General features: G+C 42.8%; 1 protein-coding gene across 1 annotated transcript; it reads right to left on the reverse strand.

The window, feature by feature from the left end:
- Window positions 1-27662, reverse strand: NWD1 (NACHT and WD repeat domain containing 1; the record flags this gene model as incomplete). The annotated part of the gene is made up of 14 exons (XM_081320434.1): window positions 1-281; window positions 602-710; window positions 1359-1915; window positions 7842-7932; window positions 8893-9165; window positions 9980-10179; window positions 11369-11491; window positions 14132-14296; window positions 15477-15594; window positions 16976-17120; window positions 17203-17406; window positions 19148-20396; window positions 25169-25463; window positions 27579-27662. The coding sequence occupies 14 exons, from the start codon at window positions 27660-27662 to the stop codon at window positions 1-3; spliced, it is 3894 nt and encodes a 1297-aa protein (XP_081176560.1).
- Window positions 27663-27941: the final 279 nt, after the last annotated feature.

Consider the following 27941-nt stretch of genomic DNA (forward strand, 5'->3'; position numbering starts at 1 on the left):
TCACACAATCCTACAAATTTGTGACAGTTTGTTGGTACAGCTTTGAGCGTTCCTTAGATTTCCCCGAATCTCTCCTGGATCCTGTCTCTCTTTTGGCTGAGATTTCACTGTGTATGTTGCTTTAATACTGCTGAGCAGTTCAGGATGAAAGTTGATGGCGTGTGAGCAGCGGAATCTCTCCCGCATGAGATAGCCAACTTGTGTTGTTGCAACAAAGCCTTCACCTGTTGACACCATTCTGGTAATTTTTGCATGCACAAACTGAACTGCTAAGAGGACCCCTGTGGAAAATTGGAACATGGCATATGTCACAACAAGGAGCTCAAATTACATTCAGACATTTTTTCCACCCCACAGCTTGTCAGCAGGAGGGATCGAGATAGCAGCTTCAATCACACAGTTGGAGCTACTAGTGTCTTGAATTTCTTTACCCTGCCTCCCCACACATACATCTGCTTCAACATCCTACCACACGTTTGAAGGAGGGGAAAACACCTTTGTTTATTCCCCCAACTTTATGACAAGCTTTGCTTTGAGACTGCTACCATATAAGGTAACCGTGCCCAAAGTTGCAGGTTCCTAAAAATAACAAATTTCTTACCCCGTGAGACATCCCACACTGTAACACACTGATCCAAAGAGCTGGTGAACAAGTACTGGTCATCCTTTGAAAAGCACGCACAGATAATGCCATGGGAAAAGGAATCTTGCTGGGAAGGAAGAAACAAACAAACAGAGTTTCACAAAAGTAATCCAATTCAACAGGAAAACAACATGCAAGACACAGATCAGCAGAAGGGCAAACAGGAGACAGAGACTCCAGGTCAGTCTCTGGAGATAAACATAAAAGGCACTATTGGACTGATTGCATACAGAAGAAAATTATATTTTTCTAGAACTTCTCTTCAGTGCAGTCAGATTTGGATTAGATTATCCACCTCTAAAACCCTTAATTGCTCAAAAGCTGGCTAGCTGGCTGGCTATCTGGCTATTCCCAGTAGTATTTGCCTTTAAAATGGATTCTGTCCAAGTCCTCTAGAGACCACAGAAACATATAAATAAATATCCCTATCTCAGACATTTCCTGGGGCTCTCCCAAGCAAGTATTAACTATATCTGATTCTGTTTAGCTTTTTCAGAATCAGCTTAGTGCTGCAAATTACTATGACTTGTTTCATGTACTGAGATTGAGATTTGAGGAAATGTTCATGTTTTAATTCCCCACCATGGCAGCTGTTCTGAAGTTTTCTAATGTTAATGCTCCTCTGTTCCCTTAGGTTCACCTTCCATCTCTACTCTAATACCAGTTCTACATTTTAATTGGACGTATCAACTTTCTGCAAGAGCAGAAATCCTACCTTCTGGAAAAACATCTGGTGCTCCCAGGAGCAGAGCTGAACATCCCAGAGACACAACAGGGAATCTTCTGAACCACTCAGCAGCCATTTCTCTCCATGGCTGGTCTTCAGGCAGGTGATGCAGTTCCCATGAGCTTCTAGCGGGAACACGTGGGCCTCCAAACAGTAGTACGTGAAGAGCTCCCCATTGGTCATTCCGTAGAGCACTCGATATCCAGACAGAAGAGCCACACTAGAAATTGTTGCTCCAGGGATCTGTGTGTAAAAGGTGTAAGCCGGTCGGTCAATCAAGAGACCCAATTCTTCCTGATGCAGATCCAGTACCTGCACAAGATCATCACAGGCAACTGCCAGCTGATCTTCATTCTGAGTGAGTGCCAGGTTGCAGATAGGCTTTCGGTTCTCTGCTGGAGGGATGCAACCAACATCGTGCCTGGAATCCAAGGGAAACACCAGCACTGTTCCAGAAACCAGTCCAACAAAGAGAAGATTCTTCTGCTCAGCCACTTCCAGACACTGGACTGGAGCCGATGCATCCAATTTATCATGCTCCTTTCCTGATGGAAGACAAATGTCAGCTGTAAGGACCTGCCTCAATCCCTCAAAGCAGAACTCCTGAAACAGCTTCATTCCAAAAGGAACTTTTATTAGGAGAAGTTGACAGCAGGCATAGAAGGCAGGATCTGAGAGTTTCCCATGTGAATCAATAGGTTAAAAGAGCAACTAGCAACCCACACACACACACACACACACACACACACACACCAATAGTCCATCTGGTCAGTTCAAATGAGCCAATCCCCAGGTGTGGGTCCACTGTGGGAACTGGGTTGATAAGACACCATTCCCAAGGCTGTTAGACTGTTAGGTCTTCATGCCTGTTCTTCCGCAGCTAGAGATAAGGCAGATGGCCGGAAGTACATTCCATTCTCACCCCAGGCTGGCATCAAGGGAAATAGATCAAAAAGGCAGATAGAGGAAAGCGGAGAGGATTCACTGTAGTTTCCACAGCTCCCCCCCTCCCCCCAGGGGTACGGCAGAACTCACAGGAACAGAGAAATCACCCCCTCCCAACAATTGAGTCCTAAATCCAATTAAATAAATAAATCCAATTAAATAAATAAATTGGGTTCTGACATCAACAAGCACTGCTGATCCCTCCTGTTACAGGTACTCCTTACGACCACAGTTCGGACCGGAATTTCTATTGCTAAGCAAGACGATTGTTAAGCAAGTAGTGTCTGATTTTGCAACCGTTTTTTGCTGTGGTTGTTAAGAAAATCACTGCAGTTGTTAAGTGACTCATGCGATCATTAAGAGAATCCAGCTTTCCCCACTGGTTTTGTTTGGCAGAAGCCATCTGGGAAGGTGCCAAATGGTGATCGTAAAAAAAATGACAGTAAAAAAATAACAATAAAGGTTATCTTATCTTATCTAAAGTTTATTTTATTGTCTGGCACCCCCATTAAACTGCAACCTTTGTAAATATGTGCCGGTTGGCAAACACCCGAATTTTAACCACCTGACCATGGGGATGCCGCAATGGTTGTAAGTGTGATAACCAGTCTTAAGTCACTGTTTTCAGTGCTATTATAACTGAGTAGTCACTAAACAAATGGTTGTAAGTTGAGGACTACCTGCATAAATGTGAGGATGGGTTGTAAGTCATTTTTTCCACTGCTGTTCTGATTTTGAATGGTCGCTGAAGAAATGGATGTAAGTTGAGGAGGATCACTTGTATTGGAGCTACTGGAATTGATGCCCAACTGCTGCATCCTCCAGCAGTGACCAACAACTAAGGATGCTCCATTTTCTCCCAGATACAAAGCAAGCCAGATGAGCCGGCATTCAGGATGGAACCGGGAATGGTGGCAAAAAAATACCTCTTCACCCACATATGATTAAGCTACAATGTTCACTGCCAGTTTGGATGGCTTGAAAAGGGAGCCAACAAGTTCACAAAGAAGACTATCATGGCTGAGTATAATTCTGCTAGCCATTTCTCTTTCTACTTTGGAATAACAGACTAACAGAGTTGAAAGGGACCTTAGAGGTCTTCTAATCCAACCCTCTTCTCAGGCAGGAAACCCTATATCATTTCAGACAAATGACTATCCAGTCTCTTCTTAAAAACCTCCAGTGTTGGAGCACCCACGACTTCTGGAGGCAAGCAGTTCCACTGGTTAATTGTTCTAACTGTCAGGAAATTTTTCTTTAGTTCTAGGTTGATTCTCTCCTTGATTAGTTTCAAGACATTATCTCAATGTCATTTTCTGGGAAACACAAGGCAGGTAGTACTATTGCCCGAATAACCAGTTTTTTTAACAGAAGCTAGTTAGTCCCTGGACAAAATGGTGGATTAGATTAAATTCTTAGGTCCTTGTGGAAAGAATCACAGAGGAAGAAAAAAACCTTTATGCTTCAAATCTATTCTACAGGAACATGGAGGACAGGAGAGAAAAAAGCACCTGGCTGTGTGCTCATGTGTGTGTATAGAAGTGCATACTTTTCTCATTGTTCAATATTGGGATATTGTTATTTTTTATTACTGATGTTTTCAGATGTATTTTTATTCTTAGAGATCTTTTAAAATCCATAAACTCCACAAAGTTCGTGAGCAATGAGGGAGTGGACAAATTGCACAAATAAATAAATAATATAACAAATAGTATAACAAATAAATGAAATTAAGCTACATCAGTGGAAGAGCAGGAACAGGCATGGCCCCTTCTTCCTTTTCTTAGTCTCCCCAATCCTTGTTTGAATGCCAGGCTGTACTCCACCCACCCAAGTCCTATAAAGATAAAGGTAAAGGTTCCCCTGCACATGCGTGCTAGTCGTTTCCGACTCTAGGGGCCGGTGCTCATCTCCATTTCAAAGCCGAAGAGCCAGCATTTGTCCGAGGATGTCTCCGTGGTCATGTGGCCGGCATGACTAGACACCAAAGGCGCACGGAACGCTGTTACCTTCCCACCGGAGTGGTCCCTATTTTTCTACTTGCATTTTTACGTGCTTTCGAACTGCTAGGTTGGCAGAAGCTGGGACAAGTAACAGGCACTCACTCTGTTACGCGGCACTCGGGATTCGACCCGCCAAACTGCCGACCTTCTGATCGACAAGCTCAGCGTCCTAACCCACTGAGCCACTGCATCCCTATAGTGTTCCTTAATTTAAAATAAACAGATGGATGGATGGAAAGAAAAGTTGCAATCTCCCCATCAGTTTTATGTCCAATAATGCTTCTAAGCCTTGCATAGGCAGCATAGCATTCTCAGAAAAAAGAACTGTTGAACTATTATCTATGGAAGATAGGGGGTCTTGCTATCAGAGCCAATGGTGGCACAGTGGTTAGAATGCAGTATGGCAGACTAACCCTGCATTCCCATTGCCAGGAGTTCAGTCCCGACCAGTTTACAGTTGACTCAGCCCTCCATCCTTCCGAACTCGGTAAAATGAGGATCCATATTGTTGGGGGCATTATGCTGACTCTGTAAACTGCTTAAAGAGGGTTGTAAAGCACTATGAAGTGGTTTATAAGTCTAAGTGCTCTTACTATCAGAGGGGCCATATCTACAGTTACAGGGCTATTTGCAATTGTCTCTGCCCTTCTGGCTCAGTCTGGTAGGTGGATGTGCTTCATATCCCATCAATTTAAACTATGACATTGCCAATAATGGAAAGGGAGAGACATAGTCCTTGGAGATATCATCTAATCAGTCTGCTTTCTGGCAAGTCACTTTGTGAATGGGCAAGGGTCTCTATTACAGCTATTTTGCAAGGATGTCCCTGACATGCTCTCCAAACTCCAAATGCCTCTTCCTGTTCTGGAGCATTTGACCCAAAATTTCTCTGCTAAACTTTTTGGCAGGTGTATCACTTACCTGCCTCTGTATCCCAAATGACAACATTAGAGCTGCAGTAAGCTTGGGGAAAATAAATGAATTTGGCATTATGGGAAAGCCCAATGCAACGCTTGCTTGCCATACAAGGTGGGAGTAGTTTGTGCTTGCGATCACAGCTAAGGTCCCAGATTCTGAGATAAGATGCGTGGCAAGAGGCCGACACCAGCGTGACATCCCAGAGAGCCAGGTGTGTAGAAGGCATCCCTGTATCGGTCAAAACATCTGTCAGCAAACCCTGTTTCGCTAGACACCAGACCTAGATAGAAGAAGAAGCATAGTAAGGAAGGAGACAATTTCATTGGAGGGTGAGGCTCATTGAGACAAACAGGTTTATGAGCCAAAGAACCAGGTATAAAGATTTGGGTCTCAAATGCTAGAAAAATACGCTGTAAAGTTCAAGAGAAGTAAAACTTCATAGCTGTACTTGGTACGATCGTATGCATTTATTTAAAAGTTCTTCCCAATCAAAAGTAAAATATTTCTAGAGTGATGATAAATAACCTGTCCTCTGGAACAGCAGCCCAAAACCTTTTGGGCACCAGGGACCAGTTCTGTGGAGAAAGGTTTTTCCATGGATCGGAGAGGGTGTGGTTTTGCGTGCTTCCTGCATCTCACGGATGGATGGTGCTTTACTTTTTTGCGCGGCCCGGTTTGCTGGTATGCTGCGGATTGGGGACGCCTGCTCTAGTGCAGCAAACATGGCAATTTTAAGACATGTGGACTTCAACTGTTGGCTGGGGGATTTCGGGAACTGAAGTCCACATGTCTTAAGGTTGCCAAGATTGAGGAACTCTGTTCTAGAACATGTGACTTTCTCGCCAGCTTTCTTTGTAGCCCCTAAATCAGGGGTCTTCAAACTTGGCCCTTTTATGACTTGTGGACTTCAATTCCCAGAATTCCTCAGCCAGGTGCCTGGCTGAGGAATTCTGGGAGTTGAAGTCCACAAGTCATAAATGGGCCAAGTTTGAAGACCCCTGCCCTAAATCTTCCCTCATCTCTAACTGCTGACCAGTAGTAAAATCATTTTTTATCCCTTTGAGCTATGAAAACTGTCCTAATAAGTCTGATGAAGACTTTTCCTTCAACAATTTGTGACACAGCAATGGTTTCTGGACTAGCTAGCTTCATTTTGTGTCAATTCTTTCATCTGAGCTGAAAATCAGGGAAAATTCTTCTCACAAGTCCTAAACTAATCAACTGAGCTCATTCCCCCACCCCATACACACACACACACAGCTGGGATTGTATGATTGAAACTTCAGCCCTTTTTACATGCATCATGTGTGTGACATATGTAGCTTTAAGTATACAGTGACCAATTTGACTTTTTTCCTTTCTTTCCCTCCTCTCCCCCCATCATAGAATGCCCTTGCCTTAGTCACACATGAAACACACCTGTTTTACAACATTAGGATAATGTGAGGATAATGCCTCTTACCCATATGCATTCATCCTGGGAGCTTGTGACGATGGTGTTATTGTCTATTGAAATAGCAGCTGCACAAACCTCAGCAGAATGCAGCAAATCTGAGGGCAGGAGTTGATGGAATCCTGTCACATTGCCCAGAAAAACTCTTACACGGTGCCCAACACCTAAAACAATGCAGTGCACAAAATGAGGCATCCATAATAAATGCAATGATGTTAAAATGATGATGCAAGCATGATGGTGGCATCATGAAAAGCTTGCAAGTATATAGGTCATGTAAGAAATGAACAATAACTCATAGGTCAGTTTCTGCTCTGGCACTCTTGGGTATAAAAAGCTCATTGCATTGGCAAACAACCCAACTGAACCATGGCTTATGCATCCACATTGACACACATTCCTGCCAAGGCAATAAATACCTGCCATTCCTGCCAAGACAATAGCCAGCAATCATAGTTTTGGGAGTGTGGTGGTTTTTTATTTTTTGGATGTAAGAGCTTTATGTGTATACAAGCTATGTGTTGTAAGTAGACTATGACAGGGCTATGCCCAATGCCTTCCTTAATTCATCCCTAACTCCCCCCACCCCTTCTTATTTACAAAATTAAATGGGAAACCGGCATAAGGTAAAGTACCAGCATCTAGCACTCTCTTGATTTATCAGAATACCTCCAGTCTCAAAACAGATGCACAGTTTGGGTGCTAAACTGCTAAAAACAAAAATTAGAGACAAAGGTAACTAGAATATAGAAGGCATCTGGGAGGGGATGATGAGAGATCATGCAGGGACCCTTCTGGTGAATGGATATTTTATGATTAACTGCAGCCATTGTAGATATCATTTTGTAAGAACGTCCCAACATTGCATTTTATCTTTTGTAAACCATAAGAAGTCTGTATGCTTTGGTAACAGACAGGTTTAAGTAATAATAACCACTACGACAACATATGCTGAAAACTACAAATGTGCCCGCTGGCAAAAAAAAGTTTGGTAGTTTTTGCCAAATGTCAAGTGATTAAAGCCAATCTTCTTGGCTTACAGAGATTAGAAGATCAGCATTGGCCTCCGCCAGCTACTTTGTTGATATGATGCAGCTATTAAATAACATTATTAAGCAATGTAGGGTAAGTGAGCAGGAAATTCACTCAAACCTGTTGCCAGGAGAGATTCATCTTTTGAAAGCACCACAAAGCTGATCCTTTCTGGGAGCTTTTCCAAGAGGCTGTGCCCATCGGAAGAGATCTGTCAAGAGAGGCACCAGGGAGGTGGTTGATTGAATAATAAAAGATCCCATCCTCTTTCTTGGATATAAGGATAGGGTGGGAGAAAAGGAAGAGTTTTAACTGTGGAAATAAGAGGTTCTACATACTCCAAATAAGAGGTTCCCACCCCCAGGCTGTGAGCTGGTACAGGACCACGGCCCATTCAGAACTGGGCCATGCAAAGGGTGGACGAGTGCGCTCACATGCAGCTCCACTTGCGCGAGTGGCAGGTGAGTCCATGCACACACGAAGCTCCATTTCTGCAAGCTTGTGCAAATGAAGCTGCATGAGCACTTGCCCACCGCTCACACGCAACCAATCCTGTCTCCCCACCCCACCCCCCCAGCCACCACCAGTGGTCCACAAAGCCGGAAAGGTTGGTGACCACTGCTCTAAATCCAGCCATTATTATCTCCAAGGAAGGCCAGGACAGTGCTGCTTAAAAACCTGAGGAGTTGTAGGACAGGGATGGACTTTTTTTTGCCACAGTTGTTAAGTGAATCACTGCGGTTGCTAAGTGAATCTGGTTCCCCAATCGACTTTGCTTGTTGGAAGCTAGCTGAGAAGGTTACAAATGGTAATCAGGTGACCCCGGGATGCTGCAACCATCGTAAATACATGTGAGTTGTCAGGCTCCTGAATTTTGATCACATACTGTAATTGGGATGCTGAGATGGTTGTAAGTGCAAGAGCCTGTTGTAAGTTACTTTTTTGAGGGCCATTGTAAATTCAAATGGTCACTAAATGAATAGTTGTAAGTTGGAAACTACCTGTAAGGCCCTAACACCAAAAGGCTGTGGAAACCTGAAGTAAGATTTCCCAAGGCATCTGCAAGGAAACCAGAACACTGTGGTAGTCCACTGTTCCCGCATCCAAAGATGTCCCTTGGGTGACCCATGTTCCCTTTCCCCAAGAAGAGACATGTCAGAAGAACAAGCACCATTAAGAGAGAGCCCTTGCTGAAGCCGGCCACCATCCTGCCCAGCGTGTGGAGCAATACACTGCATGTTGGTGTCTCTTCTTCCAGCCCTATCAGTTCCTGCTTGGAGTGTAGCTGTCCACTGATGCTGTCCCACAGGCAGAGGACACCCCGTTCAGATATCGTCACAACCACCTGCCTTGGTACAAACACAGTTCCACAGAGCCACTGGTCTGGAGGCTCAGCACAGATCTGGAAAATGGGTACAGCTGTCTCCAGATGCCAAGCGCTGACCTGGGAGCAGGAGGAAAAAAACCCATTCAAGCTCTCCTTCCGTTTTTACCCTCTTCTCTCTAAAGCAGATTTTTTTTTCTGTGAATAGAGAGCAAACAGCTCTTCTTTATCGTCTCTAAACTTAAGGAGATACATTAAACTTAAGAGGTTTCAGACAGCAGTCCCAGGAAATCTGCTAAGAAGTGAACTAATAATCTGGCAGAAGATCAATTTCTGTCTTTAACTGCAGAGGTGGATACATAGATGTGTATTGTTGTTTCCCAAATTCAATTTTGTCCACATAGCGAAGTTAACCCATGCTTCTCCAGAGTGTCTTAGACTCCAACTCCCATCACTCCCAGATATAATGATCTATGGTTAAAAATCATAATCATAATCATAATTGGGATCTTGCAGGGTGATGGGTGCTGTGTCTGTTTTCATCTGGAGAGTCAGTCTTTCCTTACTCCCTCTATCATCCAAATAATACTCTTGGAAGCTTGTTAATGCCAGTGCCGAGATTGTGCATTTGTTCCTGAGAATCTCACCTAGATTTCTTTCTTTCTTCTCACTTTCAATAACTTTCTGAAGGCACAACCAGAATTTAGCTCCTGAATTTGGCTTCTCTTCGTGATCCTGATTCTCCAGAATATTTCCTCTTCCAAATTACCCAGACTCAGAGTATCCAACAAGATCAGAGGAAGCCTTACAAAATTCTCAATATATTTATTTCATTATTCCCTTGCTCTCTGCTCTGAAGACCCCTGCCCATATTTTGCACCTGCTTCATTGTTTAGCTGCCCCCTCCCCTCCACATGCATGGTGGGTTCCATACCTCTAAACCTGATGCCCAGTATATCATCTGATTCTTCTCATCAATGTGCAGCTGGCAACACCTCAGCTCTCCAGGGTGAACATTGTGGATAGAGAATTCCTCCCTGGCAGAATCCAGACACCACAAGCGCAGTGTCCGATCCATAGCCACTGAGGCAGCACGGGACCCCTTCCCAAATAATTTCACACATTTCACTTCAGCTGCAAAAGAGAAAAGATAGTGCAAGGAAGGTCCTCAAAAGAGGATGTCAGCAAGTATGCTCACAAATCTGATTACGGATCAAGAGAAACAACGTGTATCCTTGTAGTTACAGGTCCTTGTAGTTTGAAATGGAATTGGAAATCAAAATTGTGGCTTCAGTCATGTGGTTGTGATTGCCACCTTGACTTTTTTTTAACCCCTCGATCTATAGACACTCCTGTTCCCTAACCTAATAGCCTGTGGCTTAGTTGGTAGAAGAAAAATGGGACTGTAGCAAACAATTCATAGCAATATTTCCTATTCCAGTATACTGAATAGCAGACAGAAAGAAGGCAGTGGACAATGGACCCCAGAGTTTTATTTATCTACAGCAATGTGATTCACTCAGGCATATCAGACTTGGGATTAAACATTCATATAAATGCTCTGATGGGTCTTGAAAACCACCTCAAGAGTTTCAGAACTTCAAAGGAAAAATTTAGAACAGCGGGCAGAAATGCCCAAGACAGAAACTTTGGTCTTTTCGTCTTCAATGGATAGCCTTAGGGAGTTGTCAGCTGAATTAACTTTGCTCTGTGGCTAACAATGTGTACCCATATCACATATCACATTTTGCTTCACATCCAAGAAATGTCTTCAATTCTGAACTGAACTGAAAGTCCAGTTGCCTTTGGAAAAGCAGCTTTGGGACAACCATGATCTGGATGATTGAGAATCTCCCTAGACCCACTGAATTCATGCAACTTGCTTAATTCTAAAACAAATCCCTGTATTCATGTAACATGCTGTGCCCATCCAAACAAATCTTTTGATGACCTGGTGCACACCACGTGCTATTTGTAATTGTTGTATCTGTTTTTTGAAAACCTTGTGAACCGCCCTGAGTCCTACGGGAGAAGGGTGGTATATAAATTGAATAAATAAATAAATAAATAAATAAATAAATAAATAAATAAATAAATAAATAATAAGACAACAAGAGCTGTTGTATTTCCACAACATGTTGAATCACAACCTATTTTAGCCTCACCTAATGTGTGAATTGAACCCAGCCACTGAGATTATCCTTAAAGTGTTTACCGCTAGTTCACATAAATAACTCTGATCTGCTTTCTGTGCTGTCATAACTGTGATTAACTAGAGCCCCTGATGGAGGTTGGCTATAAAAATGACCTTTTGGTGACTCACCAGAATGTCCTGTTAGGACATGTCGCACAGTAAAATCTTCCATGTCCCATATGATCAGAGAACCAGTCAGAGAACCAGCCAGAAGCAACTTTTGGTCAAGGTTGAATTCTAGGACTGAAGTGCCTGCAAGGAGAAAGGTTGGGGGGACAGAGATTTGAGGAATTAACGTGGCAGATAGGTTTTGATTCAAGTGGAATGTCTGGTCCTTTTTTTGACCTTCAGAAAGTTAATAGCCTGCTTTGGTGTCGCAAGGCAACTGGACTGTCCTGTTCTTGTTTTTTTACCTTAAAAACTTTTCGCTTCTAATCTAAGAAGCTTCTTCAGAACTGAACTGAAGAAGCTTCTTGGATGAGAAGCAAAACGTTCTCAACAAAAAACCCCAAGAAAGTCTAGTTGCCTTTTGGAAAAGTACCTTTGGGACAACCATGACCTGGATGATTGAGAATCTCCATAGCCTGCTTAATCTGACACCCTGCATGTTTCCTTGCCCTATGATAAAATCCAACCTCCTGTAACTTTTCCCACGTGCTGCCCCACAACAGTTCTTAGATTGGGTGGAAAGTGGATGGATCCAAGATCATCCAGTGAGCTTCATGGAACTTTAGTCTTCAAAGGTTTTTCCACTCTAATCAAGACATTTGGAGGATTTAAGTGGGTGTCCATAAGGCCCCCAGGCATAGAGCTAGCTACACAATGCTTTTTTTGATGATGAAGGGGGAGGGAGGAATAGTAATTATGACTTGTTAGGCAAAGAGACTATTCTACCTTTAGGGAATCCAGGCAGCGTTTTACACAGAGGTCCTCCAGGTGGATGGAAAAATCCAGAGCGAGGGATAAGGACAGGATGGGGCCAAACACCAAACCAGCTCTCACACTGCTCACATACATTCCCAATGATCCTAGGGTAAGATGGCCTGAGGAAAAACAGCCGTGCCAACATCTCCGTGTAGATCATACTCACTTCTGCAGAAGGACAAAGATAGGGGATGTGGGACCATCTTCTATTTGTGTTCTGTTAGCTAAAAATAGATTCAGAATTTAGTGAAAGCCTAGCCCACCTCAATGGTGGGATTCAAATTATATTAGTGGCAATGATCCAAGAATAAAGACGTGGGCTGGAGTGGTAGATACGAGTGAACAGAGCTATGGATCCTTTCCTCAACCAGATCAATGGTAGTTCATTGATCTGGCATGAGGAACATTGAACAAATAACAGAGTTGGAAGGGACTTTGGAAGTCTTCTAGTCCAACCTCCTGGTCAACCAGGAGATCTTACACCATTTCAGACAAATGGTTTTCCAATCTCTTTTTAAAAACCTCCAGTGATGGAGCACCCACAACTTCCAGAGGCAATCTGTTCCACTGATTGATTGTCCTCACTGCCAGGAAATTTCTCCTTATTTCTAGATTAGTTCTCTCCTTGATTATTTTCCATCCATTGCTTGTTGTCCTGCCTTCAGGTTCTCTGGAGAATAAATTGACACCCTCCCTCTTCTTTGTGGCAGCCCCTTAGATATTGGAAGTTTATTGGATGTTGGACTCTGCATTTATTAATTTCAACACAAAGGCTAGCCACATCCACTTAAATAAACTGACTGATATGGAATCAAGTGTAGGACACAAGCAAATAATCAAGGCTTACTGCAATAATTATTAGACAGCATTATTGAGAGAGACCCCATCCAACAAAGGGATACTCTCTTATTTATGTATCTTGGAAGGCAGAAGAGACTATGCATTAGTCACAGCTGCTGTAAGCATGCAGGTAAAGGATCTCAAATTTCTAGAGGTAATGGAGCTCTGGTTAGTTGCTGCACTTGTTTTTCTTCGGGAACCAAAAGGAAGGAAGGTAAAAGGTAAAGGTTCCCCCGCACATGCGTGCTAGTCGTTTCCAACTCTAGGGGCCGGTGCTCATCTCTGTTTCAAAGCCAAAGAGCCAGCGCTTGTCCAAGGACGTCTCCGTGGTCATGTGGCCGGCATGACTAGATGCCAAAGGCGCACGGAACGCTGTTACCTTCCCACCGTAGTGGTCCCTATTTTTCTACTTGCATTTTTATGTGCTTTCGAACTGCTAGGTTGGCAGAAGCTGGGACGAGTAACAGGCGCTCACTCTGTTACACAGCACTCGGGATTCGACCCACCAAACTGCCGACCTTCTGATCGACAAGCTCAGCGTCCTAACCCACTGAGCCACCGCGTCCCTAAAAGGAAAGAACAAAGCAATAAAACAGGGAGGAAAACATCTTTCTCAAATCAAGAGGAGGGGGAAGTTTGGAAATGCCAGACACCAAACAGAAAAACATTTCCCATTGCATCTTATTATCCTAATAAGATAACAAACTTTGACCTTATATCTCTTTATATATCAGCTTGATCCAACTGATTCCTCTCACTGAAGAACTGATTCCCCCCGCACTGCACTTGGCAGCCTTGTTGAGTAGACTAGGAACCAAGAGGGTGGAGTGGTTAGAATGCAGTATTGCAGGCAAACTCTGCCCATAGCCAGGAGTTCAATCCTGACTGGCTCAAGGTTAATTTAGTCTTCCATCCTCCTGAGGCTGGTAAACAAGGAGCCAAATTGTTGGGGGGCAATACGCTGACGTTGTAAACTGCTCATAGAGTGCTGTAAAGCACTATGGAGTGATATGTAAGTCTAAGTGGTATTGCTATTGCTAGACTGACCATTGACTGGACAAGGTTCTTGGGAGTCATTCCCAAACTAGTTCTTGGGAGTCATTCCCAAGGGTGGCAGTGATTATCTACCTCCGTGGATTTGTGTGCTATCCACAAGAGGCTGCAGAAGCAGGAGAGTCTCTTGCAGGAGATGCAGCTCTGGGCAGTTGATCTGGGCAAGGCACATGGCAAAGTCAGCAGTCAAGCTCTCTATACCAGGGGAAGTTGCTCTGCAGATGATCCAGTTCATGTTCCCTGGTGGGAAAAGAAGACAGTGGGGAGCACATGCAGACAATAAGAATATCAAGAAAGTCACCAGAGCAAGGAGCACCTATAGGAGGAAATGTGGAAATGAAGGAAACCTTGACTAGCGTGGCCAGGATCCTGGATGTTTCAATGGAAAACAAACAAAAGCAAGGTGGAAAGTAATGCTCCTTGATGAAAATATTTCTTTCAGCTTCTAAAGAGACTTCCATCCAGTAGTCTCCCAAGTTGTACAGCAATGTGGTTGGTTGTGGTTCAGTGTACACATTGTATAACTGTTTCACTTACTTATGACTTGTTTATAACTTATGTCTAGGTTACACACAAAATGCTAAATCATAAACTGTATAGGCTTACGCCAAACAAATTCCATTATGCAAATAACATGTTTGTGAGAAACTAGCCAGTCACCGTTTATTCAGTAAGCCATAATTGTGGGCTAGTTTATGTGAATCAGGTTAATGAGTCTCATGAAGTTGCTGTCAAACAGCATTACATTAACATGAAAAATGCTCAAATAGGGCTGAATTATCTAGACAGGCTGATCTAATTTTATAACTATTTAGCAGTTTTCTGAACAAGGAACACTATGAAGGAGACAATGCTAAACTGCTTCTGAGAAACCTTGCCAAAAAAAACTGCATGGACTTGTTTAAGCGGTCTCTGAGAAGCAGAGACTATTTAACTTATTGTTAAAAAGCAATGTTTTCTACAGTTCAACACATTTTAGATCAAACTGGGGCTTCTTTAGGGACATTATAATTATCCTCCTTCTTGCTCTTCTGCAAGACTTGAAAACCTGGCTCTGCCAGTTGGCCTGGGGCTCCAAAAGAGGGAACATCATGCCGGAAGTGGTTAATACATTAATAACAAATCCCACCTTCCCCTCTGCTTAGCCTATCTCTCCTTCCCCATCTTTTAGTTATAGTATATTCTTGGAATATGCTGCATTTTGTATTACACTTATCGTACTTCTGAATAAATATAATGGGACATAAAACATTTTTTTTTCCTCAACAGGAAATGGGTTTACCAACTACCACCCCTTCTTTTCTTGTGTCGCTATTTATTCCTTGTTTGTTCTACCAAGGCCATAATAGGCATTCACAAAATGTGCAGGAAATCTTGGGAAGTGTAGCTCTTTTGGGATTAAAATACCAGGAACTCTTACCCAAAATATCTCTTTGCAGCTCCTCAAACAGACCTGCTTGCAGTAAATGGAAGGGCAGTTCGCTCAACTTCCTCAGGTTTGCAAGGGTGCTGGAGAACCAAAGAGGCTGAGGAATTACCTAGAATGAAAGGAATCAACGTTTGATTTTTACTTTTCTAAAATCCACATCAATTTCTTATTTACAATGAATCAAATCAAGGCACGCTTTCCGGCCATTGTACTGGTATAAGCCAGGGGTAGGCAACCTCGGCTCTTTTATGACTCATGGACTTGAAGTCCATGAGTCATAAAAGAGCCGAGGTTGCCTACCCCTGGAAGCAATGCAAATGACTTATTTATTACTTTCTTCTGACTTGGTGAGTTTATGTTGCCCTGTATCGGGGTTTCTACCTTCATCTTTCAAACACTTCATTTTGGGATGGCTCAGAGCTCCTTTACAAAGGTAAATATTAGTAGCATATTCGTAGATAATGGCTAGCTTTCTGTAAAAGGTGGGAAACAGATTAAAATATAATATGTCCCATAAAATAATATTCAAATGTTTTAAAATGTAAAGAACAACCTTCCCAGGCCTAAAACCCAGAAGAAAACCATAGAAAAACTCACCTTTATTTATTTGTTTGTTTGCAAAATTTATTGGCTGCCCATCTTACCTCAAGGTAACTCTGGGCAGCTTACAGTCATAAAAGATTAAAACTATGTAAGCTAAAAATATAAATCAGTTAATACAAAAAGCCAAACTCTGTGGCCTAATTAAAAGCTGGGGAGGGCAGGAGTAGGATGGGGTGAAGATCTATCAACCACCTCTACTGCAATGCAAGATATAAGTGCCAAAGATTTGAATCTGAAAGTTATCTTAAATTCCTCTTAAAAAGAATTCAAATGCCCTTTGTACCCTCAAATGTTCCCCACCTCTATTCTGTATTACTCTTGTCTTGATTTATTTCGCTTTATTCTCTTATCTGAGAATAAAGCCCACCAAGCTCTTTTGGGCTTCTGAGTAAAATTTACGATGCTGCACTACAATATCCCCTCTAGGGTTAGCAGCACCCCCTCTGTCTCTCCAATCTTTGTTGGCATTACATTACCCAAAATTATGGCTGGTAAATATGAAAGAGGCTCCACTCATACAATTTCTACTAGGCCAGGGGTAGGCAACCTTGGCTCTTTTATGACTCGTGGACTTCAACTCCCAGAATTCCTGAGCCAGCTATGCTGCCTCAGGAATTCTGGGAATTGAAGTCTACGAGTCATAAAAGAGCCAAGGTTGCCTACCCGTGTACTAGGCCCAACAAAACCAAGCCATTTTCCAGAAAAACAGAGCTAGCATTTGATGTTGATTTCTATAACCTTTACTGGATTTCTCTTCCTTCTTCTCCGGGAAACTCCCAGGAAGTACTGCTGTCTTGGGTCTCCCAACCATCCATCTCTCTATCCATCCATCCATCCATCCTCCTCGTCCTCAGTTTCCAGAAGTTCACCTTCCTATCAAAGCTCACAGGCTTGTTGGAGGATGGTAGCAGGATGGGTTTCTTCATGCCCCAGCTCCATGTCCCCCTGAAGTAATCTGCCAGGAGCTGGTGACGCTTGATCCTTTCCTCTGGCACAGACAGGTAGCGCTGCTCCACAGCCTCAGCCAACTCCCTGCGTGGAAGAAGATATGTCAAAGCTGATGCCTGCTTTTTCATCATCTCAGAAGGTTTGGAGGGAAAGGGTTGCAACTGACCTGTGGACAAAATACTTTAGCACAAAGCCATCTGCCCACCGGTCCTCCAGCCACTGGGCCAAGTCCTGGTATAACTGAGCCCATAGCAGGGGTGGAAAGCGGAGGGACACCTTGCTCGGAGGAGGATGAAGCCGATAAATCTCAGTGAGAACCTCATTATCCAGGGACAAGATATCTTTTTGTTCTGCTTCTGAGAGCCCATGTCTATGGAAAGGACAGAGGGAGAAGCAGATATCAATAGCAGTAGCACTTAGACGTATATACCGCTTCACAGTGCTTTACAGCCCTCTCTAAGCAGTGTACAGAGTCAGCACATTGCCAACAACCTGGGTCCTCATTTTACCCACCTCGGAAGGATGGAAGGCTGAGTCAACCTTGAGCGATCAGGATCGAACTCCTGGAGTGAGCAGTGAGTTAGCCTGCAGTACTGCATTCTAACCACTGCACCACAGGGCTCTGGTAGGCACCTGTTATTCCTCTCTTTTCTCAGCAGATAATTGGGGAGGGGAATGGCTAGCCTGCTAAAAATAATTTCTTCTTTGTGCCCTTCTTTATAATGACTTTAGTTACTCCTTGACTTACAACCATGTCCAAAATTATAACTGCCTGAAAAAAGTGACTTACATGGAATGAGACAACTTCCCACCGTCAACTTACAAACGCTCCTCACACTAACTACCATTGCAATATCCCCACGATCACATAATCAAAATATGGCACTTGGCCAACAGCATACATTTATGATGGTTGCAACATCCCAGGGGTCATGTGATCGCCATTTGCAACAATCCCAGGTAGTTTGGAACAAGTAAAATCAAAGGGGGGGACTTGCTTAATGACTGCATGATTCACTTAACAACTGCAGTGATTCGCTTAACAACTATGGCAAAAAAAGTTGCAAATTTGGACTCAACACACTTAGCGACCATCTTGCTTAGGAAACAGAAATTCATGTCTCAGTTGGGGTTGTAAGCAGAGGGCTATCTGTACCTGCTTTAACGTATCTCACCATAGAATACCACCAAATGACTGGTTGGGTAACAAGCAGCCCTCAGTTTGCCTGTGGGAAATTCTTGGATAGTTTCTTAATTCTAGGACCCCACAGAAAGGACTGCAGAGAGGACTGTCCAGAATAACTGCCCAAGTCACTTTGGATAGTGAGATGGGTGGCATAAATAAATAAGCAAATAAATAAGCAAATAACTAAATAAGCAAATAAGCAAATAAATTAAACCTTACCTTGGGATTTAATGGAAGTATGAAACACAAAGAAAGGTTTGAAACTAATGGCAAGAAATAAATCAGTGATTAATCAAGGAGAGAAGCAACCTAGAACTAAGAAGAAATTTCTTGACAGTTAGAACAATTAACCAGTGGAACAACCTGCCTCCAGAAGCGGTGAATGTTCCAACACTGGAAGTTTTTAAGAAGAGACTGGACAGCCATTTGTCTGAAATGGTATAGCGTTTCCTGCCTGAGCAGGGGGTTGGACTAAAAGACCTCCAAGGTCCCTTCCAATTTTTATTATTATTATTATTATAAAACTTTTATTCATAAAACATGAAACTCAGTCAACTGAACACTCAAATTGACTGGCACTAATGGTTGACATGGGTTGCTGCCAGCATCCTAGGTATCAACCAGGTATTTCCTTAAAATGTAAGATGTTCCGAGTAGCGCAGTTTTTTGTAGCTTTGCTGGAGTTATTGAAGTTGTTGTTGTTGTTGTTGTTACTATTATTATTATTTAGAACCTGGCCTTTTTATCATTAAAAGAAATGCTAATAGCCACCATATTCCATCTCTGGGGATTTATCTGGAATTCTCTTTTCCCTCTACAGAACTTGGACAATTTCACCAAGCTACCACTTATAGTCTCCTGTATTGGCAATTGTATCCTGCTATTTTAAACCTTTGTCCATGGTGACACAAACATTTGTACTCACCGGGCACAGGCAAGATAGCCAAGTACATGTGCTATAAAGATGGATCCATGCACCACCTCCAGGTGGTCACACAAGTGATGTGCAGATTCCAAGGCTGAAAATGAAATGGATGGTGCTGCAAGTACAATGTATGAAGTCCAATGCTGGGCTTGTCTTATGGCCAGGTCCACTGGCAGAGCATACGCACCCTTTGCAAAGCTTTGCAGGAACAACTCCTGCTGAGTGAGCCTTAGTGTGCGCCCTGTGGATGCCAAAGTTTTGGAGAGAATTACCCCCACTTGCTCTTGAGAAAGAGGTCCCATCTCAAAATAATCCTCTGGAGCCCCAGTCATCTTCTGCAGATCTTCATTTTCCTTCTGAAGCACAGTAAGAATCACGTGTGTTTTTGGAGGACAGATTTTTGGCAACCAGAAAGCTCTGTGAGCATTTTTAGTTATGTGTAGCTGCTCCATTGAATCAAGGAGCAGGACGAGGGGCCGTGTGCCCTGGCAAGAAGCTAAAGAAAGCAGGAGGTGGAAGAGCAGGACTGGATTGCCAACTGGCTTGGTATAAGGGAAGCCCATGGCTAAGGAAACTTGTAGGCGGAGGCTATGGAGTAGGCTGTTCCATGTGGAACTATCCTGCGAGGTTCCCAGCAAACGAAGTATCACCACTGTCTCCTGACCCAGGGTGGTGTGTATGGTCTCACTGAGATGGCACAACAGGGATGTTTTGCCACATCCTGATGGCCCACAGATGACAAGTGGGGAATGGGCTCGATGGTGATTCTGTTTAATGCGCTGACAAATGTGATCCAGTAGATTCTGCTGCCAGCAGAAAGCCTGGCTGCGTTTTTGACCAAGGACTATATGATGAGTGAGTTCTTGAATCAGCTCAGGTGGCTTCCCAAGATTTTGTTCTTGAGATCTCAGGCTCCTGAGCACATGATGGTTGGTGGCAGCAATAAATTGGTCACAGAAATCCTTCAAATACTTGGGCCAGGGCTTCTGCCGGAAAGAGTTGGGTTCTACCTCATGTGGAATCCTGTGAACCTTAATCAGCTCAGGGTACGTGCTTATGATCTTTGCCTTCAGATCTGCTAACTGTTGTGGTTCTTCAGGGTGCAGCTCACCACCAACGTCATCTGTGCCCACCAGTGAATCCACTCTATCTGATGTCTGCATGTCCACTTCTGTGAAGAATACTATGGTACTTTGGCCATCACATTCACCTGATCTGAAGAGGCCAGCCTCAATTTCCCGGTATATCTCTATAAAAGATTGAGAAAAGATGAGTATGGAATTCAGAAGGGGAGCCACGTAGGCCACAGTAACTACTAGAATTAAGGAAGCCCTGGACAAGATTTACAGCGGTTGATATAGAACCACAATGAAGTTGGTTTAGCTCAGGCATGTCAAACTTCTGACATCATGTGACATTGCACAATGTATCGCGACTTTTCCCCCATTGCCAGCAATGGGGTGGTGCGGTTTCGGTGTGACGCATCCAGCCTGTGGGCCGGCAGTTTGACATGTCTGGTCTAGCTGCTATCTGCAAGACTTCTCTTTTATTTATTTATTTATTTATTTATTTTTCCATTTCTTCCACAAACAAGTCAACAAATACTGTATACCGCAATACATAGATACATACACGTAAGTTTGGGTGCTGCTCGTCCATTTCCCCTTTCACTGTATCTACCCTCCTTCTCTCTCTTTCCTCTTCTCTACTTTCTTTCTCCCTTTCTCCTTTCTTTCCTACTTCCCTCTTCTTCCTCTCCTCTCCTCTTTCCCTCACCACTCCCCTCCCGTTTCTCCCCACTTCTCCTCCTCTTTCCCTCCAACCTTCCTACTTCCTTCCCCCTCCTCTCCTCTCTTCCCTCTCTCCTCTCCTTTCTTCCCTCCCATTCCTCTTCCGATACAATTCAGGGGTGATGTCCGAGCAGCTCCTCTCCTTGGATTTTCAATGTCTATATTAGGTATGATAACGTTAATTTTCTATGACATCAATATTTCTATAAATCTGACCTTCTCCGTATATACTTCTATAAATTTTTATACTACCTCCAGTTATGCAATACTGTGTCGCCTGGGTCTCCCTCCTTATCTCCTCATTTTTCTTCCATCTAAATTAGTGTTAGCTGCCTTTTAAGCATATTCTCTTTTTCACCCACTCGTAAAATTTTCCCCAAATTTCATAATACTCTGACTCTGTCTTATCTTTAATTATGACTGTTAATCTATTCATTTCCGCACATTCCATTATTTTCCTGATCACCTCTTCTTCTGGAGGAGCTTTCAGTGCCTTCCAATTTTGTGCAAACACAATCCTAGCTGCAGTGGTTATATGAATAATCAAATATGTGTTCTCTTTACTATATTTCTCTGGTAAAATACCCAACAGGAATATTTCTGGTATTAGTTCTATACATTGTTGTATCATCTTTTCTATCCATGATCTGATTATGTTCCAATAGGTTTTAGCTTCTGCACACGTCCACCACATATGATAGAAAGAGCCTAGTATTTGATGGCATTTCTAACATTTCATAGATCTGTCCTTAAACATTTTAGCTAGTCTTTCTGGAAACATATGCCATCTGTAGAACATCTTATACTTATTTTCTTTATACGCTGTTGCCATTGTCAGTTTATAGTTTCTTTCCCATAATTGCTGCCATCTGTCTAATTCAATCATATATCCAAAAATTCTTGACCATTTTATCATTGACTCCTTAACTTGCTCCTCCTCTAATTCCCTATATAATAAGTAGCTATACATTTTTTAATCCATTTTTCTTCACTTCCTATAAGTATTTCATTTAACTCTGTTCTCCCCAAATTAAAACCATCTATTTTAGCATCTTTTTCATATCTAGATTGTATTTGTGTTCTCATGTACCAATCCATCTTTATTCCTTGTTCCTCTAATTGTTGTTTGGTTTTCAGCTTCCCCATGTCTGTTAGTAGGTCTTTATATCTTATAACGTTTCCCATGTTAAACATATTGGGGTGTATTAATGCTTCCATAGTTGAGAGCCAATCTGGAATCCTCAACTAATGCTTCCTCTTTATTTTCTCCCAAACCATCAATAAAGAATTCCTGATATGATGTCTCTGGAAATAGCTGTGTATTCTATTTTTCCCATACCATATGAACGCATGCCATCCCAACTGTAAATCATGTCCCTCTAATGTCAATAATCTAGTATTCCTCAGTAAAATCCATTCTCTCATCCATGATATTGCTGCAGCCTGGTAATATAATTCCCAATTAGGTAAGCTAAACCCACCTCTGAGTCTTGCATCCTGTAACATTTTTAAATTAATCCTTGCCTTTTTCCCCTGCCAAATATATTTCAAAATTATTTTATTTAGCCCCTCAAAATATTTCTTTTCCAATCTTATTGGTATTGTTGAAAACAAAAACAACAATCGTGGTAATATATTCATTTTGATTATTGCAATCCTACCCATTAATGATAGTTGTACCTTTTTCCATTTATCCAAATCTACTTCAATTTGTCTTTTCAATTTATAATAGTTATCTTCTTTAATTGTCATACATCTTGCTGTCAGGTGAATCCCCAAATATTTTACCTTCTTTACAATCTGTATCTCTAACTTTCCCATCAATTCTTTTTTTTGTTTTTCAGTAATATTTTTCACTAACATTTTTGTTTTATCTTTATTAATCTTCAAACCTGCTACCTCACCATATTTTTCTATTTGTTCTAATAATACAGGTCCTGTCTCTATTGGCTCCTCCAAGATAAATACTAGATCATCTGCGAAAGCTTGTAGCTTATATTCTTCTCTCTTAACTTTCATACCTTTTATATCCTTATTCTGTCTTATAGTTCTATTTAGTATCTCTAGTGTCAGTACAAACAATAATGGGGATAAAGGGCATCCCTGCCTTGTTCCCTTCATAATATTAATCTTTTCAGTCATATCTCCATTAATCTTCTTCTCTTCACATTGAAACTCCTCTTTCGCTTGCCCGTTTCCCCAATCTTTTGGTTTCTACCAATATGTTCCATCTTTTGTCAGCAGCCACTTCATTCCTTTACCTAACTTGCCAATGGGAGGTTTCAGTGAAAGGCTGAAGGACAGGTTGCTTTATGTGTATGAAGATCACCCACCACATGAATAGACATAGCTTCTCCTTCCCTGCTTCCACCATTTGATTGCTCTATTGGCAGCAATCCACTAAGGAGGTACATCATCCCATTCTTGGCAGCTGCAGTAGTTTGGTTAGGGGAGATGGGGTATAAAGGCAGGTAGTCATCAATTTATGATCATGATTGGGACCAGAACTTCTGTTGCTAAGCAATGTTAAGTGAGATGTGGCTGATTTTACAACCTTTTGACATAATTATTATGTGAATCACACAGTGGTTAAAGAAATCTGGCTTTCCCCATTGATTTTGCTTGTTGGAAGCCCCCTAGGAAGGTTGCAAATGGCAATCACATGACTCAGGATGCTGCAACCATTCCAAATACATGCCAGTTGCCAAGTGCCCAAATTGTGATCATGTGACTGAGGACACTGAGACAGTGTGAGGACCAGTCATAGATCACTTTTTTCAGTGCCAATGTAACTTTGAACAGATTAAACAAAAGTTCTTAAGTTGAGGATTACCTGTGCATTTTTTAGGCTTAAGAATGAGAAACTAAGCTTCTATGATGAAACCCAGGATTTTAAAATGTCTATCATTAATATAGTTCTACTTTTGCAACTTTTAGTGAGCATTTAATAAAGCAAAAGTAACGGCTTCATAAAAGGGTGATAGCTTTGCAGTTAAGAAGCTTTCCCATGCATGCCTAAAAATGAGGACTGTGGATGTCCTATGAATTTATTTATTTTTTCTTCTTCTTTTGCCTGTGAGAAAGAAGGAAGCAAGGAGAATGTTTTTTACAATGCGGTTAGCCATAGCTCAGAGTGGGACACTAACTAAGTTACATTTTCTGTGTTTTCCTGTTGGCTCAAAGAGATTTCTGATTGTTGCTTGTGTTTTAAAACCAACAGTGATGAAAATAATTGCAAGATGATTTCAAAGTCCTTCTGAAGGATAGGAAATGAGAACAAGGGCAATGTAGAAGTGCTGTTATTTTCTCTAAAGGAAAGAAAAGACATGAAGCAACAGGAAGGGCATCTACTACATTACAAAATAAAATAAAAGAGGAAAAGGCAGATGGGAACTGATAGTAGGGAATCTTTAGATCTTGTAAATCCATGCAGGTCTAGGACAATTCGGCGCGGCAAGCTCAGCATGGCCAGCTCACTGCAGCCAGGTCACCACCACCAAGTCGCCATTGCCAACTCACCGCCAAGTCATCACAGGACAACTCAACATGTCCAATTAGCCACGGAGACAACACATCAGGGGCAGCTGGAGGGAGAGCGCAGAGTGGTGGTGGTGACCAGGGGTTTCCTACCGGAAAGAGAGCCAGGAGGATAGGAAAGCGAGCAGGTGGGCAGAGTGCAGAACGGCAGTGATGGTCAGGGGCTTCCCATTTTCACACCCTCACCGCTCTTGCTGCTGCTGCTGCTGTAGCTGTTTGCAGTTCAGGTTGTTCAGCAGTGGTGATGGTGTTTGACCTGTTAAGTGGTGGAGGTGGGCGGGGCAGGTAGTGGTGGGGAGGTGATGAAGACTGGACATGTCCCATTTTCACAGATCCTCACCACTGCCATGGGCCATTCGGCAGTAGCGGTGTTTGTGCCATTCAGTGGCAGCGGTGGGGGTGGGGCAGGCAGTGAGGAAGCAGAGGTCGGATGTGTCCCATTTTCACACATCCCGCCACCGCCACTGAACGGCAGGAGTGATGAGTGTGAAAATGGGATACGCTTGGCCTCTGCCACCTCCTCACTCATCACCGCCACTGAATGGCCCAAACACCACCGCCACTGCCGAACAGACCAAGCTCCAAATGGCCCAGAGTCTAGATTTATGTGGTGAACCATCTATTTTATTCAAATGGTACCTTACAGTCTCAGCAAGGCATGCTATAGTGGAGACCTCTTACCTGGGAAGCTTACCTGAGCTGTGGTAATTCTGCAATTGCTCCTGGCTGATGAGCCCGTGTTTTTCTGCTTGGCAGGCAGCCCTACGGAGGATCAAGAGTAAGTCTTCCTCCACACCATCTGGGTTTGCCTGAGACGTTTGCTGCAGAACATACACGGGAGGGATGGCGTTCTCATCCTTCAGGTACCTTTGGGCCAGAAACTGCAAGGCCTTCGGCTCTTCTAGAAGTTGTGCTCTGATGGCCTCAAATTCCAGTTCCCCAATGGTCAAAGGAATGGGGCAGCGGCTGTAGTCATTTCCAAGCAGCGCCTATAGCAAATAAATTTTCTCAGTAATTCTTCTGAAGGTATAAGCCTGGATGGCCTAAAAATCCAAGTTGCACCAAGGAGGTTTCTGGTCTCCATTGGAACCTTGTATGAGAAATTTCTTCTGGACTACTCTACATTCATAGCTGTATTTCCTTTTGCATTGTTCCTCCCTTTCTCCTGTTCCAGAACCATCCAGAAGCTATGAATATCAACTGAATCCTCACAAAATGGACCATATAGTACAGGTAGTCCTCAACCACAATTGAGTCCAACATTTCTATTGCTAAATGAGACATTTGTTATTGTAAAAAAATTAATAAAACTTTTTTTTAAAAAAATAAAGAAATAAAGGTAGTACTTACAATGAAGCCGGAACTCACTGAAAGTTTCTGGCAGCGTTTGATCTCTTCTAAAAAGAGTTGGGTAGACATATGGCGGGTGCCCATGTGATCAAAGGTGCCCCATCTTAAATCAATAACCTAGAGTAGATTTCAAGATGGATCATAGGAGCTGGCTGGCAGACAACATCATCTGAAAACATTTCTCCCCATTTTCATTCATTAGATATATGACTATTACACAGCAAAAGGGTCAAGTGGCAGAACTCTGAGACTGGCATGTTTGCAAGATAAACCTTTTTTTTTTGCTTCTTTCAACTTTTTGTTCAGAGAAGGAAGATGTACTGTAAATTGTCCACTAGTCCTCTTTGCAGTAGGTGCAATTACAAATATGTTAGATCTTGTAAGAGGAAGAATAATATATAAATGAAATTAACTACAACATTTAAAAACATTGTTGAGATTAATTCTTCAGCTGCTTCAGTTGTTTTGACTACTGTGTTGTGAACATAAACATAAACACTGTGCACTGGGATAAATCAAGAATAGATCTAGTTTGGCCCGACAGAATTTTCGGGAACTCACAGGGCAGTGGGTTTTTTGTTGTCATGGCACCATCTCCGAACATGAGAGTCTCATTTTTTTTCACTATCACCATAGTTATTACTTAAAAGGTAAAGGTAAAGGTTCCCCCGCACATGTGTGTTAGTCGTTTCCAACTCCAGGGATTGGTGCTCATCTCCGTTTCAAAGCCGAAGAGCCAGCGCTTGTCCGAGGACGTCTCCGTGGTCATGTGGCCGGCATGACTAGACGCCAAAGGCGCACGGAACACTGTTACCTTCCCACCGTAGTGGTCCCTATTTTTCTACTTGCATTTTTACATGCTTTTGAACTGCTAGGTTGGCAGAAGCTGGGACGAATAACAGGCGCTCACTCTGTTACGCAGCACTCGGGATTTGACCCGCCAAACTGCCAACCTTCTGATCAACAAGCTCAGCGTCCTAACCCACTGAGCCACCGCGTCCCTTAGTTATTACTTAAAAAGGTAAAAGGTAAAGGTTCCCCCGCACATGCGTGCTAGTCGTTTCCGACTCTAGGGGCCGGTGCTCATCTCCGTTTCATAGCCGAAGAGCCAGCGCTTGTCCGAGGACATCTCCGTGGTCATGTGGCCGGCATGACTAGACGCCAAAGGCGCACGGAACGCTGTTACCTTCCCACCGTAGTGGTCCCTATTTTTCTACTTGCATTTTTACATGCTTTCAAACTGCTAGGTGGGCAGAAGCTGGGACGAGTAACAGGCGCTCACTCTGCTACGCGGCACTCAGGATTCGACCCGCCAAACTGCCGACCTTCCAATCGACAAGTTCAGCGTCCTAACCCACTGAGCCACCGCGTCCCTTAGTTATTACTTATTACTTAGTTATTACTTACCAAACAGTAAATTTTCACAAATGCACTAGTAAAAAACCCAATTCTGGAGAACCTCAACAATAGCAAACAACTCCCCAGGTTTTAAAGCCAGTGATATTGGGCTTCCAGCTTACATTGAAATCTTAGGGTTTGCTGATCTTGCTGTCCTTCTTGCAAAGTTTCATTACCAAACTTAGTACGGTAACAGCAATGCTTTGTCACAAGTGTTGGCTGGCTATGAAGCTTAAAAGATGTTGTAGTGAAACATTTGCCAGAAAAAAAAGAACACAGGCTCAATAAACATCAAGATTCCTATATTTCAATCCTGAGCTGCAATTGTTCTCCATTAACTGCTACTTCTAGCTTACCTCAAACATCAGGCCATGCTTTTGGCAGAAGACTTGTACTTCTGGATATGCCATCTCCATCAAGGCTTCCCTTTCTCCGGCCATATCTGCAAGGAAGAGTTAGGTCCTTTGCTGACTAGCATTAGACATCATTTCTTGAAACGGCAATCCCATCGTTCGCTCTTGATCACATAATGCTGGTACCTTCTCATCCCCAGTCCGTAACCTAAACAGTGGTTTGTGATCCTTTATACACTGCAAAACAGCTGGTTTCTCTTGCTTCAGCTGCCAGGGGGCTGTAAACAGCACATAATTTTTTTATCATACTCTATGCTACTGTGTTCAAGGAAGTGTATTCATACAGGTACTCCAGTCAAAGGTAGA

This window comes from Vipera berus (genome assembly GCF_964194415.1).
Source record: "Vipera berus genome assembly, chromosome: 1".
NCBI classification, from domain to species: domain Eukaryota; kingdom Metazoa; phylum Chordata; class Lepidosauria; order Squamata; family Viperidae; genus Vipera; species Vipera berus.